Source organism: Piliocolobus tephrosceles, chromosome X (assembly GCF_002776525.5).
Source record: "Piliocolobus tephrosceles isolate RC106 chromosome X, ASM277652v3, whole genome shotgun sequence".
Classification (NCBI taxonomy): Eukaryota; Metazoa; Chordata; class Mammalia; order Primates; family Cercopithecidae; genus Piliocolobus; species Piliocolobus tephrosceles.
This window is the reverse complement of record NC_045455.1, coordinates 92156905-92176483: the sequence shown is the minus strand read 5'-3', so window position 1 is coordinate 92176483 and position 19579 is coordinate 92156905. Positions and strand designations below refer to the sequence as shown.

The 19579-nt window shown below is 39.7% G+C and overlaps 1 protein-coding gene and 1 non-coding gene across 2 annotated transcripts in view; both read right to left on the bottom strand.

The window, feature by feature from the left end:
- Positions 1-12550, bottom strand: part of LOC111525024 (POTE ankyrin domain family member A) — a 53747-nt gene extending 41197 nt beyond the window's left edge. Inside the window, exons 1-6 of the mRNA XM_031934945.1 lie at positions 12255-12550; positions 7849-7963; positions 7513-7686; positions 6456-6562; positions 3527-3664; positions 1302-1372 (exon numbers count right to left, since the gene is read on the bottom strand). Coding sequence (XP_031790805.1) covers positions 1302-1372; positions 3527-3664; positions 6456-6562; positions 7513-7686; positions 7849-7963; positions 12255-12550 — 901 coding nt within the window. The remainder of the gene's footprint in view (positions 1-1301; positions 1373-3526; positions 3665-6455; positions 6563-7512; positions 7687-7848; positions 7964-12254) is intronic.
- Positions 2190-2296, bottom strand: LOC111525027. The gene has a single exon (XR_002725932.2). It is a non-coding gene; the product is annotated as a U6 spliceosomal RNA (small nuclear RNA).
- Positions 12551-19579: the final 7029 nt, after the last annotated feature.

Here is a 19579-nt window from a genome sequence, read left to right as displayed (position 1 = left end):
TAGTTGGACAATTTGAATACTGATTATGATAATCTTTCGGCTAATGGTATCAGTACCCTGTTCAAACAAAATTACTTTTACCATGACAGTTGACCAGCAGGTAGAAGAACACATCTTGTTCTAAGAAAGTTAATATATGGCATTCAATTTTAAATTAGGAGTAATGAAGTCAATAATGGTGTGATCTTGTTGCTAGAAGAATATGTAACATGGCCTATGCTTCTTAATAAGGAATTGCTTTTCTGACTTCTGGACTCAGCAGGTATCTTTGAAAAATAATTTCCTATTGGTATTGGTACACACTGGCTAAGTTTTGCAGTTCTTATTACCATTTGTTTATGGTAACAAAAAGGCATTGTTGGGTTTTCAATTTTAAAGATAGTTACCTTTTTCGTGACAGAAAACACTGTTTTCCACAGTTTCAATAGCTTCTCTATCTAGTGAAGCTAGATATTAGATTGTGAACAGGCTTGAGTCAGGGGTTGAATGGTAAATTGTGGCTGAATAAAAACCTAGTGTGTTGGAGAAGTTGAATGTTTGTAATTTAAACTGCAGGGGTCTACTTATACACAGATTTTCTTCCACTCCTGGCACCTCAGACAGCAAGACCAATACTGCTCTTTCTCCTTTTCCTCAGCTTGATCAACTTGAAAACTATGAGGATAAAGACTTATCATGACCCACTTCCACTTAATAAATAGGACACGTTTTCTTCCATATGATTATCTTAATAACCATTTATCTTCTCTAGTTTACTTTATCTTAAGAATACAGTGTATAATATATATAGCATATTGAATACGTCTTAACTAACTATGTTATCAGCAAGGTTTCTGGTCAACAGTAGACTATTAGTAGCTAAGTTTTGGGGAAAATAAAAAATCATACACAAATTTTCAACTTCATAAGGGATTGGGAACCCTAAATCCCACACTGTTCAAGGACCAACTATAATATTCATTTACTAAATGCAAACCACTTATTTTACAAATTAAATAGAATATTCAATTTTATAACAACTTCAATTTATGACTATAAAGAAAACACACAACATCCTAAAAGTATTTTTTCTTATTTATACAGAGATTTTATACAGAATTTTAGAAATCATAATTAAATAATTTTTTTCAGACAATACTGTTTGCCATTATAAATTACCTACAATGAAGTTCTTAAATATTTCTGAAATCTACTGAGAAAAAAATTAAGAATGTGCAATTTACAAAGGAATTTCTCAAACTTCTCTTACTTTTTTATCTATGGTACAACCACCAAGAGTAATTCACTATCAGAAGTCTTACCTAGATCGCTATTTTGAGAAGTGTTTCTTGGTATATTTTTGTCTTTGTAGTCAGAAAGTTGTTGGCAAATTCTAAGTATAAAAAATAAATAAAATTACTATTAATATTTTAATACCAATATAAAATATTTACCAAATATATTAAATTCTTCTAAAAAGTGAGGATTTTGTTGCCTTATTTCGGTAGGCGATTACAGAGATTTAATGAGATTAACATTTTTAAAATTTGAAGCAATAAAATAATCTGTTCTTAAGCTTTATTGCTGAAACTATCTTGGAATTCCAAATAAAACCCAATGTGTGTTTTTTCATAGGTTCTAATATTCATATATTGTAATCTTCAGAAAATGTTTTTAAGTCCTAATTTTACAAAAACATAAGCGTCCTAATTTTGCTTATTAGTTGTCTTATTCTTTGTGGCTTGTAATTCAGGGATTCTCAATATCACCCTCTGCATAAGGGAGATTTGAGACTTTTTACCACCTGAGAAAAGACATTATAAGGATAAAAAGGAGCTGCAGGGTACAGATATGGTAGCAAAGAAAAGAAACTCTGAATGTCAAAACCTGGCTTACACTACTATTCCTTCTCTACAGACTCAAACTCTGAACAAGCAGACCTTTATTACAGTGATGCATAATCTCCACATTCATTTCCAACTGACATGGAAGACAAAATGTATTTGTAAAGGAGATGTATGTTGACATTTTCTTATTTCTGAGTGACGTACTCACAATATATTTCCACACAACATCTCAAGTGTTACTCAGCTTCGTTGTCATCTCATAGATCACCTTACATGAATAGTTTTGTAGTGTAAATCGCAAAGATTCACACCGTCTCCTCAGGGTTAGCCAGCAAATAGTTAAATGATCTCCCAGTGACTGGGCAGGATATGTAGCACTTTCAAAATTTACGTGTCATCCTTATGCAGGGGCCATGCAAATTTTCTCTATATTGTTCCAGTTTTAGGATATGTGCTGCCAAAGGAAGCACAAAGCCCTACTTTTGTATATGGATAGTGATGAGTCACAGATGAGCCTTGACTCCGATAAATCCAACTAACCTACTGAGATTCCAAGAATTCTACTGAATGGCTTCCTATGAGGTAGAATTTGAAAACATTTTTAAAACTTCAGGTAGAGATGCAAGCAGTTTGGGAGATTTTCAATACTGTGGAAAACAGCTGTCTTGAGGGGCTCACGGCTCTGCGTAAGCATGATGTGAGACTTTTTACCACCCAAGAAAAGACATTATTAGGATAAAAAGGAGCTTCAGGATACAGATGTGGTAGCAAAGAAAAGAAACTCTGATCTCTTTCTGCTTGAACCTCTCTGACAGCTTAGAACAACCCTAACTCATATTCGCACTAAAGAAAAGGTCAACAAGGGCTTCAAAGGATAACATACCATGAAGGTCTTAGCTATGTCTAGACTAAGCTGTGGGTTCCACATAGGTTTTATGTGTCAGGGGAAGGGTCATGTGCTGTTTGTGGTGAAAGCCAGGAGGCCCAGCTGCCAGAACAGGGTGCTGGTGCTTTGGGAACAATGGTGTAGGAATAATGGGAACACATAAGCTTAGGTATGTGAACTAAAACAGCTGTAACTCTGAAGTCTATGCATGTATCACCATGAGGACTGAGGGTTCTGAAACCAGTAAGGGCATCCTGGTGGCAAAGGTCAATCATTAATAGACTGCAAGACCAGTCTCAATGGCATCGATGCAGCAACAGGATCGACAGAAAGAACAGACTGACTAGAATGTCTTTTTTCTCTCCTCCTTCTGACTTGTAAAAGGATTTTCTACCTCGGAATTAGAGAACCCCTTCGGTTCTTGAAAAAATCAAAGAGGAGGATATAGGAGATAGCCCACAGAAGACAGTACAAGACTTTCTGCTAAACTGTCCATTTCAAGACCCAAATAACTAATTAGAAAAATAAAAAATGTTACACTATTTGTATCCCTTGTACAAGGGTTACTCTTGGAATAAAACGGACAACATTGAGATTCCTAAAGAAAAAGGTTAAAAGTCCTGAGATAAAGAATCCTGCATCAATTGCCACTTCTATCTAGTCTAGCCTTTTGCTTGATTTCTGGCTAAATGAAGTAGACTAAATCACTGCCTCTCCTGAACTGAACTAAGAAATATCATACAAGATTTGATAGTTATAAGTATTTTAAACCTTCACATTTTAGTGTCAATAGCCTTTCAATGTAAACACTTACTTAATATAATGTCTAGAAACAGCATAGTCTTCTGCTGTTCGTCCATACGTATCTTTAGAAAAGACATCAATATTTAGCTGAAGAAGAATGCTGACCATAATTTCTGATCCACAACGTACAGCAAGTATGAGGGCTGTTCTAAAATAACAGAGATAAACTTCACTCTTAGGGACTCTAAATTTTAAAAGCTAATTTGGTATGCCTTACCAATTTAATATCTTACCTGTCCATGTAGAATTAAACATTTACATGTGTTAACATACATAAGCATCAGAGGTGCAGAAGCATTTGTCTTTGTAAATTACCACCAAGGCTAAAAGAAAGGGACAAAGAGGAGGCCTCTTGTCCCAGCCAACTATTACATAATAGAAGTTGCTAAATAAAGTCCTTTGATCGGCAAGAAACCATGCTGTGGTCACTTATCTAAAGTAGGCAAAGTTTTAAGTAAAGATTTCTCCACTGCTTTCCTGGACTTACATGTTGTAATTAAAAATAAACTAAGGGACGTATCAGTAAGAGCTGTCTGGAAGGTGAAAGCAGTAACATTAATAATTATGGTAACAATAGTAGTCATAGGATTTTCAGTTAATGATGATAGTAACCTAATATGTGCTAGGAACCACATTAAATGCTATATATATAATCTTTCTTTCTTACACACAGCCACCCATGAAGGATATATTATCCTCCTTTATTATCCTCTTCATATAGGACAACATATTTGGTGATAAGTAATGTTTCCAAGGTGATATGGCTTGGCTGTGTCCCCACCCAAATCTCACCTTGAATTGTAGTAATCCCCACATGTCAAGGGCAGGACCAGGTGGAGATAATTAAATCATGGGGGCACTTTCCCTTATACTTGTCTCATGGTAGACAGTAAGTCTCATGAGATCTGATGGTTTTATAAATGGAAGTTCCCCTGCACAAGCTCTCTTGCCTGCTGCCATGTAAGACTTTGCTCCTCATTCACCTTCCACCATGATTGTGAGGCCTCCCTAGCCGTGCAGAATGGTGAGTAAATTGAACCTCTTTCCTTTATAAAGTACACAGTCTCAGGTATGTCTTTATTAGCAGCATGCAAACAGCAACGTCACACACCTAGCAAGTGGGAAAGCTAGGAATTAAACCCAGTCTTGTAAGAATCTAAAGCTTAGCTCTATTCTCTTTATCACCCACCGACAATTTTCCTTCATTAAAGGAAAAGTGTATCCACTTAAAACTATCTTCACTCCCTCTGCCCACACAAACTAAAAATAAAAACATCAAAATACACTAGAGATAAAAAAGAAGAAAAAAGATGAACCCATAGTATCTGGTAATAGCAATTAACCATCATGTAGAAATAACTTGTCATCAAGATTCTTCAAAGAATGCAACTTAGAGCAGAGTCCTCCAAAAGGCAAAATGATTTTCTACTCGTATTTATGTTTCATAGAGCATATTTAATGGAAAAGAATATAAGAAGCAGAAGTTAAAAGCCACTAGAAAAGGGTTATGAATCTGTTCAATACTGAGTCAGAAAGTAAAAGTTTGCACTTCAGAAAACTAACAAAACTAATATGAAATCCCTTTAGCTAATATAAGTTCATATGACAAAAACATCACATCACAAATAACAAACATCAGTCAACATAATAAGAGAAGATGAGTCCTACATATGCCCTTCTTCACACTCCCCAGTCCAAATAATTGTCTTGCTACTTAACCGATAATTTGTGTTGGTATTTTTTACTATATCCCAATAAGTTAATCTTCTTATTAATTTATTATTTCTACTTGAGTGACTGTTATTACTCTAGAGCAATACAAGTTTAAAAACAACAACAACAACTAGTTGAGGACTAAGCTCTGATTTTTTTTTCTTTCCCAAATTCCTATCTAAGGGGTCTAGTGAGTCATGCCTTACAAACGATAAATTCTCATCAGATGGGTTTTACTGAACCCTATATATTAGGACTTACTTTCCAACCTGACTCTGGCATAACACTATGAGACAAGGGAAAAAATCAAAATATTTTATCCCGAGAAACATTTCTTTGCAATAGCTTGAAATGGCCCTGCAAAGCTGTCCTTTGTGGGGGAAAATTTGCATCTGTAAAGAATCTCTATTAACACAGCAAGATCTTTTTCTTCCAGGCCCTCCCAACTCTAAAGAGATTAAGTAATAGTCTACCATCTTTTAAAGATCTGGGCCGGGTGAGGTGTGGCTCACACCTGTAATTCCAGCACTTTGGGAGGCCGAGGTGGGAGAATCACAAGGTCAGGAGATCGAGACCATCCTGACTAACACAGTGAAACCCCGCCTCTCCTAAAAATACAAAAAAATTAGCCAGGCATGGTGGTGGGCACCTGTAGTCCCAGCTACTCGGGAGGCTGGGGCAGGAAAATGGCGTGAACCCAGGAGGCGGAGCTCGCAGTGAGCCCAGATCGCGCCACTGCACTCCAGCCTGGGCGACAGAGTGAGACTCTGTCTCAAAAAATAAAAATAAAAAAATAAAATAAAAATAAAAGATCTGAATAGGAAACATTTGTCATCTATTGTCTCTAAGGGCAACCACTATAAGGTATCAAAAGAATCTTGGTCTCCACAATCTTTTATCTTAACCTGAACATTTCCCAGGTCTTAAGACAAACTCAACCAATTAACCAATTGTCAACCAGAAAATGTTTAAATTTACCTATACCCTGGAAACCCCCTGCCCTTTGAATTGTTCTGCCTTTCTGGATCAAACCAATGTATTTCTTAAATGTATTTGATTGATGGCTCACACCTCCCTAAAATGTATAAAACCAAGCTATGCTTCTATCACCTTGGGCCCGTGTTCTCAGGACCTCCTGAGGGCTATGTCATGGTCACTCACATGTGGCTGAGAATAAATTTCTTCAAATAGTTTACAGTTTGACTCTCTTTGTCAACATAGTGTACCTTTTAAAGTTGTCAACAGCATTTAAATTTGCTTTCTTCTTTACTAAAAATTCCACCATTTGCTGTTTTTGTTCATGTACGGCAAGTAAAAATGGTGTAAGTCCACCCTGTGAAAGAGCAAAAACAAAAAAGATACTGGTACATTCGTGTTTCTATCAGCACAATTCACAATTGTAAAAATATGAAACCAGCCCACATGTCCGTTAATCAACAAGCAGATATCTACACATACACACACCACGGATTGCTACTCAGCCATAAGAAGGAATGAAATAAGGGCATTCACGCTGGATGGAATTTGAGAGCATCATTCTAAGTGAAGTAACTCAGGAAGGGTAAACCAAACATTACATGTTCTCACTCACAAGTAGGAGCTAAGCTATGAGCTTGTAAGTAGCAGCTAAGCTATGATGGCTGCACCAAAATCGCAGAAATCACCACTAAAGAACTTATTCATGTACAAAAATAAATAAATAAAATAAAAATATCAATATTTAAAGTAAAATCTTAATTATTTCTAAATATTTTTATTCAGGTTTTGCTTCCAAGTATGTATAACTGACCCTCAACATAGGTCAATGTTAAAAGAAATGCCCATCAATCAGTGAGTAGATAAAGAAACTGTGATATATATATATACAATGGAATACTACTCAGCCATAAAAGGAATGAATTAATGGCATTTGCCACAATCTGGATGGGATTGCAGACTATTTTCTTAGTGAAGTAACTCAGAACTGGAAAATCATACATCTTATGTTCTCAGTCATAATGGGAGCTAAGCTATGAGAATGCAGAGGCATAAGAATGACACAATGGATTTTGGAGACTCAGCGGGGAAGGCTGGGAAGGGAGTGAGGGATAAAAGACCACAAATTGGGTTCAGTATATACTGCTCGGGACATGGGTGCACCAAAATCTCACACATCACCACTACTAAGAACTTACTCATGTAACCAAAATACCACCTGTTCCCTGAAAATCTATGGAAATTGAAAGTTTAAAAATAAATAAATGCATTTCAAATATTTTGAAAACAAAACTAGTTGATCTATACCTTGTTTTCTGATTCAATATTTGCACCATAAGAAAGTAGTATTTTTGTCATGGATTTATCCTCATTATAGATGGCATAATGTAGAGTAGTGTTGCCATAGACATCTGGGATATTTGGATCAGTGCCATGTTCTAGTAAAATAGTTGCACATTCCTCTTCCTGACATTGGACAGCCTGTCAGTATTAGACCAAGAAATATATCGTAAATTCTAGGAAGTGAAAACAAACATTCCACAGGTTTGACCAACTAGTTATACTCAAATGAGATAAACACATTTGTATTCTATATACTGAATTCAAATCCGGCTCATGCTGAAATAGTTGGCTAATGTATACCTTTATGAGAGCTGTCCTCTTTTCCCCGTCCAAGACGTGAAGTTGACAGTTTCTGTGTAGCAGGAGTTTTACCACTTCTGGATGGCCATTGGCACAGGCCAAATGTAGAGCAGTCCTGAAAGTGGGAAGACTTTTTAGTCATAGTGCATTATCTAAAAACATACAGTGATTCATTGTAAACACTGAATAGCTTGCTATTCCTCTGCCTTCAAAACAAATATTTAATTTTCTTGTGAAAAAAGCACAGTATTTATCAGCTTTTACTACTCACTACATTAATAAAAGAGCAGCCAATTTAAACAGAAAGATTGTGGCCCTCAGATTCCATTCACTTTGGGCTGCAGTCCCACTTTAAATTAAACGCTGCCACTTTCTAGCTATTGCTTAGCTATTTTGTGCCTGAATTTCCTCATCAATAAAATGAGAATGAAAATAGTAGCTCTCTCATTGAAAACCACTATGATGCCTAAATGAGACTCTATGCAAAGCATTTAGAACAGTTCCCAGCACAAGTAACAGCTCAATAATTATTAGATATTATAATTTTTGCTATTACTAAGGGAGGAGACCACCCCTCATATTGTCTTATGCCCAATTTCTGCCTCCAAAGAAAGAAGAAGTAAAAACTACAAAGGCAGAAATGAAATCCACAGGCAGACAGCCTGGCACCACACCCTGGGCCTAGTAGTTAAAGATCGACCCCTGACCTAACCGGTTATATTATCTATAAATTCCACACATTGTATGGAGAAGCACTGTAAAAATCCCTGTCCTGTTCTGTTCTGATCTGATTACCAGCGCATGCAGTCTCCAGTCATGTACCCGCTGCTTGCTCAATCGATCATGTCCCTCTCTCGTGGACCCTCTTAGAGCTGTGAGTCCTTAAAAGGGACAGGAATTGCTCACTCAGGGAGCTTGGCTCTTGAGACAGGAGTCTTACCAATGCTCCCAGTCGAGTAAACCCCCTCCTTCTGTAACTCGGCGTCTGAGGAGTTTTGTCTGCGACTCATCCTGCTACATTACTACTACTTAACAAAGACAGTTTAATTAAGTAAAATAATACAATTATACCTACACTTTGAGGTATGTTTTAAAGATTAGAGCTGACGCTGTATGTCAATAATTCTAATGTGCTCATTTTCTATTTTAACATTTCTCACATTGGTATGCCACTTATAAATCATAACTTATTATAACTATAATTGGCAATACTTAAAAAATTCCCTTATTAATAATACATAAGACTAATGGGGCATCATACAATTCATGGTGCCTCACATTAAGTAGAGTATGATATATATAATACGTCTAGGACAGTTCTACCAAGATGACTGGCATTTAAATAAATTTTAGTTCTAAAAAGTACTATAGCAAGAGAGGTGGAGTTAAAACAACAACAAATTTTTTAAACAAGTAATTCTTATTTTTATTTTCAAAAATATTTAAGCCAACAGAAACTCAGGATTCAAATGAATAGTTACGGTTCATTTAATTCGGTACTTAGATTTACAGAATGTATGTAAATCAGATATTTCCAATGACTAATACTAGGATTTAAATTTCCAAAATGGCAATTGAAGGTTCTCTTTTACTATTTTCTACCTTCAGAAATACTTTTGTATGAAGGGAGGGAGGAAAAGCTTCCATTGGGATGAAGTCCTCATACTGCAATGTTAAGTCTCTTCAGCTTGCTCAGCCTCGGCAGGTACACACAAAGTTTTTCAGGATGGAAGGTCCTGACAGCAGTAGAGCTTATGGTCCATGACCAGGAAAATTAAGGAGCACGGACACAAAGGGCGAGGTTGTGGCAAAAGTTTAATAAGCCAAAGAATAAAGCTCTCTGTAGTGGAGAGGGGTGTCTGAGCGGACTGCCAGGATACAGTTGAATTAAAAAGATCTTATAAAAAACTGCTCTCATTTCTGTAACTGCTTGAGTAACTTTTCTTAACTATAAAACTGTCTTCACAACTCCCCCTCATCTATGTAGGTGTGGGTATGTCTCTAGGCAAGCATAAAGCACTGCTTCTTTTGTTTGTACAACTGTGGGTTTGTTTTAGGTAGGCACCCCGCCTCCCTGTGCAAGTTCCCACCGTGTATATGCCTCAAAAGTGGAGGCAACTTTTTCCTGGGACCTCACACACAAAGAACAAAGGGACTTTGCCTGCCTTGTCTGCTTATCTGTGCAGGTGCACTGCAGGCTGTCATTCTGCAGGCAGGCAGTTTCTGCACTCTGAGTTTTTCTCCAAGCTGCTCTATTTTGCAGCTGTGCACTGTAGCTGTGATTTTTCAGGCAGACAGCATTCCTTAACTGTTCATCTATTTCTTCCTTTTCTTCTCCCTCAATATGTCTGCATCTATTGGCACCTTCGATGGCTACATAGTATTCCATCGTGTGCGTGCACTGACATTTGTTGATAAAAGCCACTATATGAGTTCTTCTTAAAACATTGCTATTTTCAGCAGTACTAAGGAAAACAAATTGGATGTATCTAATAATTTCCTAAAGATACTTCAGTATCATGGAATTGGCACATAAACGGCATATACATTTTTAATGTAGCACTTACCACCAAATTGTCTATTTGAAGAGCCATCAGCAACGCTTTTTACTCAGCCTTATAAGTACCACTGCTCTTCATCCTCACAACTTTGTAGATAGAAAACAGTATTTTATTCTTCTTTTAACTTAAATTCCTTCTCTTACCAGAAACACTAAATATGTGCATAGGTCAGCTGTACAGCTGTGTTTTCCTATGTGTGTAGGTCAACTGTAGAGCTGCAAAAAAGTACTTTGCCCAATTTTAAGCTTATTTTGTTGTTGATTTCAAAGAATTCTCTGTAAAATGAAAATACACGGTTTATCTGTGTATATACATGTATGTTGTAAACACATTGCAAATATGTTGTGTTTTATCAATTTTTTCTTATATATGGCGTGTTTCCATTTCAATTTTGCTAAACCAACCTTCAAAATGCTTGCTTGTGAGTTCCTTAGGAAGGTCTTTGTCAACATAAAAATGTGTCTGTGTAAACAGGTACTTGTGTTTTCTTCTGGTAGTTTTCTTTTTGTATATTACAAATTTTTAATCTATATTCCATCCGGAACCTATTTTTGTGACATATTTAGCTAGCTTTCTCCAAACAGCAGGCACTCCACTTACAAATAATTCATCTTTTTCTACTAATATGAAATGCCACCATTATCAAGTGCTATATTCTTTTTTGTATTTGGGTATTTCTGGATTTTGTATTCTATTCCATTCATGCACGTCTTCCAGCTGTTAGTAAACCATTTGTAGAAATTAAGAGCACATTTTGATATCTACGAAGGCAAATTGGTTTTCACTGCATTACAAAAAAATTTTAATGTCATCATAACAATAAAATATAGCATGTGCAATTTTTAAATGTTAAAACTCTGGTGTTTTTATTTGGGGTAGGTTACATTGATAAACACAGACAGAGCTCCCATCTTGAAAGAAATAATTCTTCCTATTCAAGAACACGAACCATCTTCCCACTTCAATGTTTCCTTCTAAGGTTCCTCAGTAAAGTATATATTTACATAGGGGTACATAGATATAAAATGGACATTGGGTTTTATCCAAAGAATTTTTAGCCCAGAAGTTAATATATTATGGGAACTGTTTCTCTCATTACATACACTTTTCTATAATGTGAATAACATGTTTTAAAGTGTGCACTTTAAAAATAAACTATCGGGCCGGGTGCGATGGCTCACGCCTGTAATCCCAGCACTTTGGGAGGCCGAGGGGGAGCGGATCATTTGAAGGTCAGGAGTGTGAGACCAGCCTGGCCAACATGGTGAAACCCCGTCTCTACTAAAAGCAGGAAAAAGTTAGCCAGGCGTGTTGGTGTGCGCCTGTAATCCCAGCACGTTAGGAGGCTGAGGGTGGGGGCCGGGGATCATCTGAAGGTCAGGAGTTCGAGACCAGCTTGGCCAACATGGCGAAACCCCGTCTCTTCTAAAAACAGGAAACAGTCACGTTGGTGCGCACCTGTAGTCCCAGGTACTCGGGAGGTACTTGGGAGGCTGAGGCAGCAGAATCGCTTGAATCCGGGAGGCCGAAATCAGGCCACTGCACTCCAGCCTGGGTGACAGAAGCCAGATTCCGTCTCAAAAAATAAACAAAAAAGAAAATACATAGACTTAATTTTGGAAGTTAAATCACTTTAAGGGAAATCATGGCGGCGTGCGGTTTTCGTTTTGGGGCTCATGAAGAGGCCTGGGCCCTGACCCCTCCAAGGCTCCCACATCCCAGGTGCTGCGGGGCCTGCGGAGGCGAGAAAGCTGGGCCGGTGACAGGGGGGCTCGCCCCACCCCATCCCCAGGGGAGGGGCTTCTCCCAGGTCCCCGCCCTCCCAGCCCCCGCCCGGCCCGTTACCTCTTCTTCTTGTCTCTCTTGTCCAAGCCAGGGTCTCTGAGCATGAGGATGAGCTCCACTCTGGGGACTGCGCCCCACCAGGCAGCTCTGTGGAGATCGCCGAGATCTTCCAGGCAGACGTGGTAGCCAGGCTCCAGGAAGGCGCCGTCACAGTGCTCTACTGCGCAGCCCCCGCCGTCCTGGCTGCAACTCCCGCAGCAGGGGAAGCAGCGGCAGCACCACCTGCCCACGTTGCTCCCAAAGCCAGAGGCCTTCAAGGCAGATGTTGTCGGCTTCTGGGAAACCTCAGTCCCCATCTGCTTTTCCCAGCCTCGGGAGCCTCCTACCGAACGGATCACCGCAGCCACCACCTCCAAGCAGGAAACGCAGTTTCCAAACTGGCCGAAGAGTAGCGCCAAACCAAGCGAGGAAGGCCGAGCCAGCGCCAGCCGAGCAAGCCCGCGCCCAGCCCGGAACGCCAAACCAGCAGCTACAAGCGAGTGGCGCGCGCACCGCTGGGGGCCTCGCTGCACGTGGCAGCAACTTCCGGTGCTCAACGGCTCTCGGAGCCGGTCAACGGCAGCTGAGCGTGCCCGCGCGAGGCTCTAGCGTCACCCGTGTCCGCGACAGCTTGTCACCGGCCCTGCGTTCTGCCAAACCTCGTGGGAGCTGGCCCAGCGTTCGGGCCATGGAGAAGGACAGGCGGCCCGTGGGAAAGCTGTCTCGACGCAGGACGGGGCGAGAGCGGCTGGAACTTGAGAATGCCGAGGCCTCCAATGGAGAAAGACCCAGACACTCCGGCGGCGGCTCTGCGTGCCAGCGAGGCTGCAATTCCCGCGTCACTGGCGGGCAGGGCTCGCCTCGGTCAGCCTCAGAGTCAGGGGCGCGCAGCCCGCCCGGCCTGAAGGCCCGCTCTTCCTTGGTCCCCGCCCAGACCACAGGGGTCGTGGGCGCCGGGCACTCGGAGGTCACCAAGTCGGGGCTGGGCGGTAGGTTCCCGCCTGGTGCCGCTGCCGCCGGGCCAACCACCTGGCTCGGCCACGGCCTGGGCTTCGGCCGGGCTCTGCGCTCCGTGCGCGCGATAGCGGCGGGGTTGCCGCCCAGCCCCTAAGCAGGCAGGCGGTGAGCGCCGAGGAGCACCTGCAGGAGGCGACAGGAAGAAGGCGCCCGGGTGTGGAGGTTCCGGGACCCAGAACTCTGCCAGTGCTGCGAGGCCACACCCGGCTCCCCGCTGCGGACGGTGGTGAGGCGCAGGACCCACAGCGGGACCGCCACCCTCCTGCCACGCAGCCCCGGAGGCTGCTTCACCCGGACTGTGGGCGCTTTGGTCTAAGAGTGGAAAGTGGGGCCGGGCGCCGTGGCTCACGCCTGTCATCTCAACCCTTTGGGAGGCCGAGGCGGGCGGATCATTTGAGGTCCGGAGTTCGAGACCAGCCTGAGCAACATGGTGAAACCCCGTTTCTACTAAAAATACAAAATAGCTGCGTGTGGTAGCGGACGCCTGTAGTCCCCAAGCTACTCAGGAATCTGAGGCAAGAGAGTCGCTTGAACCCGGGAGGCAGAGGTTGAAGTGAGATGAGACTGAGCCACTGCACTCCAGCCTGTGCGAAAGAGCGAGACTCCATCTTATTTTAATTTTTTTGGAGATGCAGTCTCGCTCTATCTCCTTATCCCCCTGTTGATCGCTGCACATCCCTGGCCCCAGAAGATCTCCATGGTTTCACAGGTTGCCAACAGACTAGGAAACAACGGAAAACAATGTGGAGGCCGAGGACTTACTAACATAGCAGAAGCTATACAAACCAATGAGATTCAACAGGAATTATTAAACAAATGGCTCAGGAAAAAATCAACTAAGAAGAAGGCATGACTACACACGTCACAACACATCCACCAAAATAAACTCCAAAAGAGATAGTAACATAGCTGAGCAGGAATGTTTTAGGATGAATATCTAAGGACTCTGGTATTTCACAGCTCTGATTTCTTACTGTGCTATGCTCTCTGGCGCAGGAATATTGGTAAAGTCTCAGTAAAGAGGAAAAATAAAATGAATGTCTGGTCCTAATGTTATATATTAAGCCTTAATATTGTTGTCTATTCTGTCACTGAAAAATGTATAGCATCTGTAACTTAAGCCACAAAAGTCTTGTTTTATAATAGTTTTATAGTCATGGTATTCAGGCCCTATTTCAAATGAACTAAAGTTTGAAGACTGAAATTCTGCAGTGTGTACAACGAACACCCATAACATGAGTTTACCTACATAACAAACCTGCACATGTGCCTCTGAACTTAAAACTAAAGTTTAAAAAAATTTTAAAAAATTCTGCAGTGCAGCTCTGTTAACTTCACAAATAAAAAGATTATTGGAGCTAAGCCTCATGGCTAAGAGCACAGCCTGGGACTAAAGGTATATTGACTGAGACCAAAGCCTATTCCACCTCTTAACAGATTTGTAATATTTCTGAATTTCACTGTTTTGATTTCTCATTTGTAAAACAGTGTTAATATAAACTAACTTCCGAGAAAAAGCACTTTAGACTAACAAAAGTGTTCAGTCCTTTAAATGAAACCATTATACAAATAAACATTTCAGAAGAAAATATAGATTAACATTTATGGATAAGTGGTAGAAGATTCTTCAAAGAAAACAACAGAAATTACGAAAGACAATATTGATACACTGACCTTATTGGAAAACTTATTAACATACATAAATAATAAAACACTCGTGTTTTTACAATAAAAGAACTGATACATGATCAAAGAATATAATCAGTTCACAAAGCAACCGTAAGTACCACAAACTTTCTACTCTTATTTGATAAGGACAACACTTCAACTTCACCATCTTGCCTCAAGACATTTGCTCTTCAGTTCTGTGTCATAATTTAATTCACTGGGACCTTCATATTCTCACCACCTTACAGGGCATCAAATTTACCCATTATGTGCATGAATTCATGTACTTAGGCACACAGGAAATAGGAGACAGTTTGAAAGTCCTGGTAAAAATTTTTTTTCCACTGTTTTATGATTCAGGTCAAACTCAGACCAAATCAGTTTTACCAATTTTGATTTAAGATATATTTCCTCAAAGTTAAACAGAAATTCAAAATATTGCGTTGGTATCACATGTAACTTCTTAAATATAACGTTAATAATATAACTGATTTTCAGAGTGAACAAAAGTGGATAAAACAAAATTTATGATTAGGGATAGTTAGAAGCATAGCCTAGTAGTAAAATCTCACTTTTTAGAAATAAATGTTTTATAAAATCTTTTCAATAACGACATTCTTTTTGCCTTCTACATAACCCTCTAACAACTCTGTTTCTTCAAATTTTATGTGAGATAATTTTATGACATCTTAGGACACTAAGAAGCAGCATTTATATAAAAATCTTAAAATCAAACAAGAATGAAAAAGTATACAGAAAGTCTTACATGGAGCAGACTCACCAGCAAAGACCTGCCCTCTGCCAACTTCCCAAGCAGGAAAAAAGAAAAAAAAAAAAAACAACTTTTAGTTACATGATATAATAACGAAAGTATATAACATTAGCCATACAAATTTGAAAAAGTCCAGTTTCTTTGTGTGATAGCAGTATAAAAGATGTTATTTTTCCTCAAAATTAAGATAAGCTGGGAACCCCTGCAGTTCCGACACTGGCTGGTGCACTGTCGCAAAGTTGCGCTCCAGTCTTCTCACTTCTTGCATGCTAATTTCTTCCCAGGCACTCCTGTTGAGTTTGAGCCTCAACAAGAAACTCAAGGAGGTGACAATTAAAACAACACTGCAACATCTGTGCCTGCCTGATTTGCAAGATTAAAAAGGACTGCTACAATTTACTGTTGGTGAAGGCTACAGGCACTGTCTTGCTACCCACCCCTACACCCAGACTCTGACCCTGAGCCCATCCCACGCTTCCCCACAATCCCTCAGGTATGTCCCATTTCTGCAAAATTTTATCTTGCAAACTTCTAACCCTTAATACTGTAAAGACTAAACCAACCCATTTTCAATCTCATCCCAATTTAAGACTAAATCACACTAGGACATGACATCACAAGAACAGAAGAGTATAGATCAATGTCTGGTATAATTATACAATTAATAATGCTCAACAAAATAATTGTAAATGATACTAGCACATATTTAAAGAATTACACACCATGATCACTAAATACTTTTCTCAGAAAATCAAGCTTGTTTTGCATACTCAAGCCATCCCTGCAAATAAACACCAAATAAACAGAATGAAGAAACCCACATACTCATCTCCATAGATGCAGGAAGTACTTTCAACAAAGTCAACACCATTTCATCACAAAAACACCTGACAAACTAGGGATAGGAATTTTCTTAACACAGCAATCGGCCTTTGTGCCAAACCTGTAACTAGCACCATCTCCATTGTTAGGACCCAATGCCTTACTCCTGAGATCAGGAACAGGGCACCAATGTTCATTTTCATCACTGCATTCAACACTGTGATGGAAGTTCCATCCAGAACAAACAGGAGAGAAAAAGAAGTAAAGAGCATTCATACCTGTAAGGAAGCAGTAAAACTGTCCGTTCACAGACCACACAATCTATCTTATGTACAGAAAATCATGAGGAACGTCCAAAATATGATTTAAACCAGTGAATAAATTCAGCCAAGTTACAGCACAAAATGTCAACACACGGTAATCTGTTGTATTTGTAGACACTAGCAACAAACATGAGAATGTAATTATGGAAACAATTCCCAGCTGGAGGTGGTAACTCATGCCTGTAATCCCAGCACTTTGAGAGGCTGAGGGTGGAGGCTTGCTTGAACCCAGGAGTTTGAGGCCAGTCTGGGCAACTCAAGAAAACCCTGTCTGTACAAATAATTTAAAAATTAGCCGAGTGTGGTGGTTCATGTCTGTAGTACTAGTTACTTAGGAGACAGAGGAGGTTAGGATTGCTTGAGCCTGGGAGGTCGAGGCTGCAGTAAGCCGTGTTCACACCACTGCACTCCAACCTGGGCAACAGAGTGAATACCTGCCTCAAAAAAAAAAAAAAAAAAAAAAGACAGGAGAAGAGAGGAGAGGAGAGAAAGAAGAAAAGGAAAGGAAAGAACAGAAAAGAAAAGAAAAGAAAATCCAGTTTTAAAAATCAACAGGCCAGAACACCCATCATCTCAATGCTTTGGGAGGCCAAGAGAGGAGTATCACTTGAGGCCAGGAGTTCGAGGCCAGCCTGGGCAAGATAGCAAGACTCCACTTCTACAAAAAAATAAAAAAATTTGCCACGTGTGGTGGTGCATACCTGTAGTCCCAGCTACTTGGTAGGCTGAGGCAGGAGGATCACCTGAGCCCAGGAGACAGAGGCTGCAGTGAGCCATAGAAGTGCCACTGTACTCCAGCCTGGGAGACACAGTAAGTCTCCCTGCCTCAAAAAAAAAAAAAAAAAAAAAAATCAGTATGGGTTTATTTCTGGACTCAACATTCGGTTCCATTGATCCATACATGTGTCCTTATGCCAGCATCATGCTGTTTTTATTGCTGTTGCTTTGTAGTAAGATTTGAAATTTGGAAATGTGAGCCTCTGAGTTGGTCATTTTTCTGACATTATTTTGACTATTCTGGATCCCTTGAAATTCCATACAAATGTTAAGATCAGCTTGTGGATTTCTGCCAAAAGGACTTTGGGGTTTTAACAGGAATTGCAATAAATTTGTAGGTTGCTTTGTGTAGTACTGCCATCTTAAAAATTAAGTCTTCTAGTTGATGAACATGAGGTGTCTTTCCATTTATTTATGCTTTCTTGAATTTATTTCAGCAGTGTTTTGACATTTGCCATGTTCAAGCCTTGTACCTTGGTTAAATTTCTTCCTAAGAATATTAGTATTGCTGATTGTTTTCTGAGAGAGCCTCACACTGTTGCGCAGGCTGGAATGCACTGGCACGATCCTAGCTCTGCAGCCTCAATCTCCAGGGCTCCAAAGATCCCCCCCACCTCAGCCTCCAGAGTAACTGGAACTACACATGCGTGCCACCACGACCAGCTAATTGTTAAAAATGTTTTTGTAAGGACAGTGTCTGGCTATGTTGCCCAGATTTCATTATACAATTTTTTTAAATTCTGAAATTTTTGCCATGAATTACTGTGATAGTTAAGTCTAGGTGTCAACATGACTGGATAAAGGATACACAGAGAGCTGTTAAAGCACTATGTCTGGGTATGTCTGTGAGGGTGTTTTCAGAAGAGGTATCATACTGCTGTGACATATCATGACATACTGTAATACTGATAGGACACCCATAAGACTGATATGATGCCCACAATACTGATATGACATCCAAAGACTGACAGAATACCTGCAATACAGATGTGACACCCCAATACAAATGTGACACCTGCAACACAGATGTGACACTCACAAGACATGTGTGACACCAAGACTGGCGGGACACCCACAATACTGATGAGACATCCACAATACAGATGACACCCACAGGTAACAATATTTTCATATTTTCTTTGCTACTCAATCTCTGACACAGAGCAAAGCTGGGAAGGTAATTCATATTTTCAGTGTATAAAATAAAGTACTTTCTGAATAACTATTCTACTATAGTCACTATGCTAAAACTGAGACCAAATTAGTAAAAATAATAGACATGACTTTGTCCACATAGACCATAGATTATTGTTGGGAAGCTTATGTTTATTCATTTCTTTTGAAAATTGTATTAAAGATACTGAGAAGACATTTCTATTTGAAAAGACTGAACTCTGCATTCTCTTTTGAAACTGGTTATTAACATCAGCATCCATAGGTTCTCGCTGTTTCTTTGAGGGATTTATTCCTGATCTGAGGAGGGATCTTTGGTCTGGATTTGCTTCTAGTCTGAAGACAGATCTCCAATGTTTTCTTTGTTCTAGGTGTTTCTGCCCGGACTAACCTACAATTCTTTTATTCTTCATTGCCCTAGATTTGATGATAATGGACATTTATTAACAGTGAACTCAAAATCCACATATCTTTTTTCCATAAACATGGTGCCACCTATGCAAATAAATGTGATTTTGCAGTTGGTGCAAAGGGAAGAGCTTGGGAGGGAAGAAATAGGGTTTCTCAAGGCTACAATCTAGATGAACAAAAGAGACATGTGCTTCAATGCAAGGAGGTACTTTGTCAGTGAATGAGCATGTTCTTAAAAATATTAACTCATGATTTTAAATAAGACAATTTCTAACATATAAGAGAATATTCAATCAAAATTTTTGAAATGTGATCACTATTCTATTGATATGCTGATCTTTATGTATCTTCTTGCCATTGGCTTTGGCTTTGGAAAAGAAAAT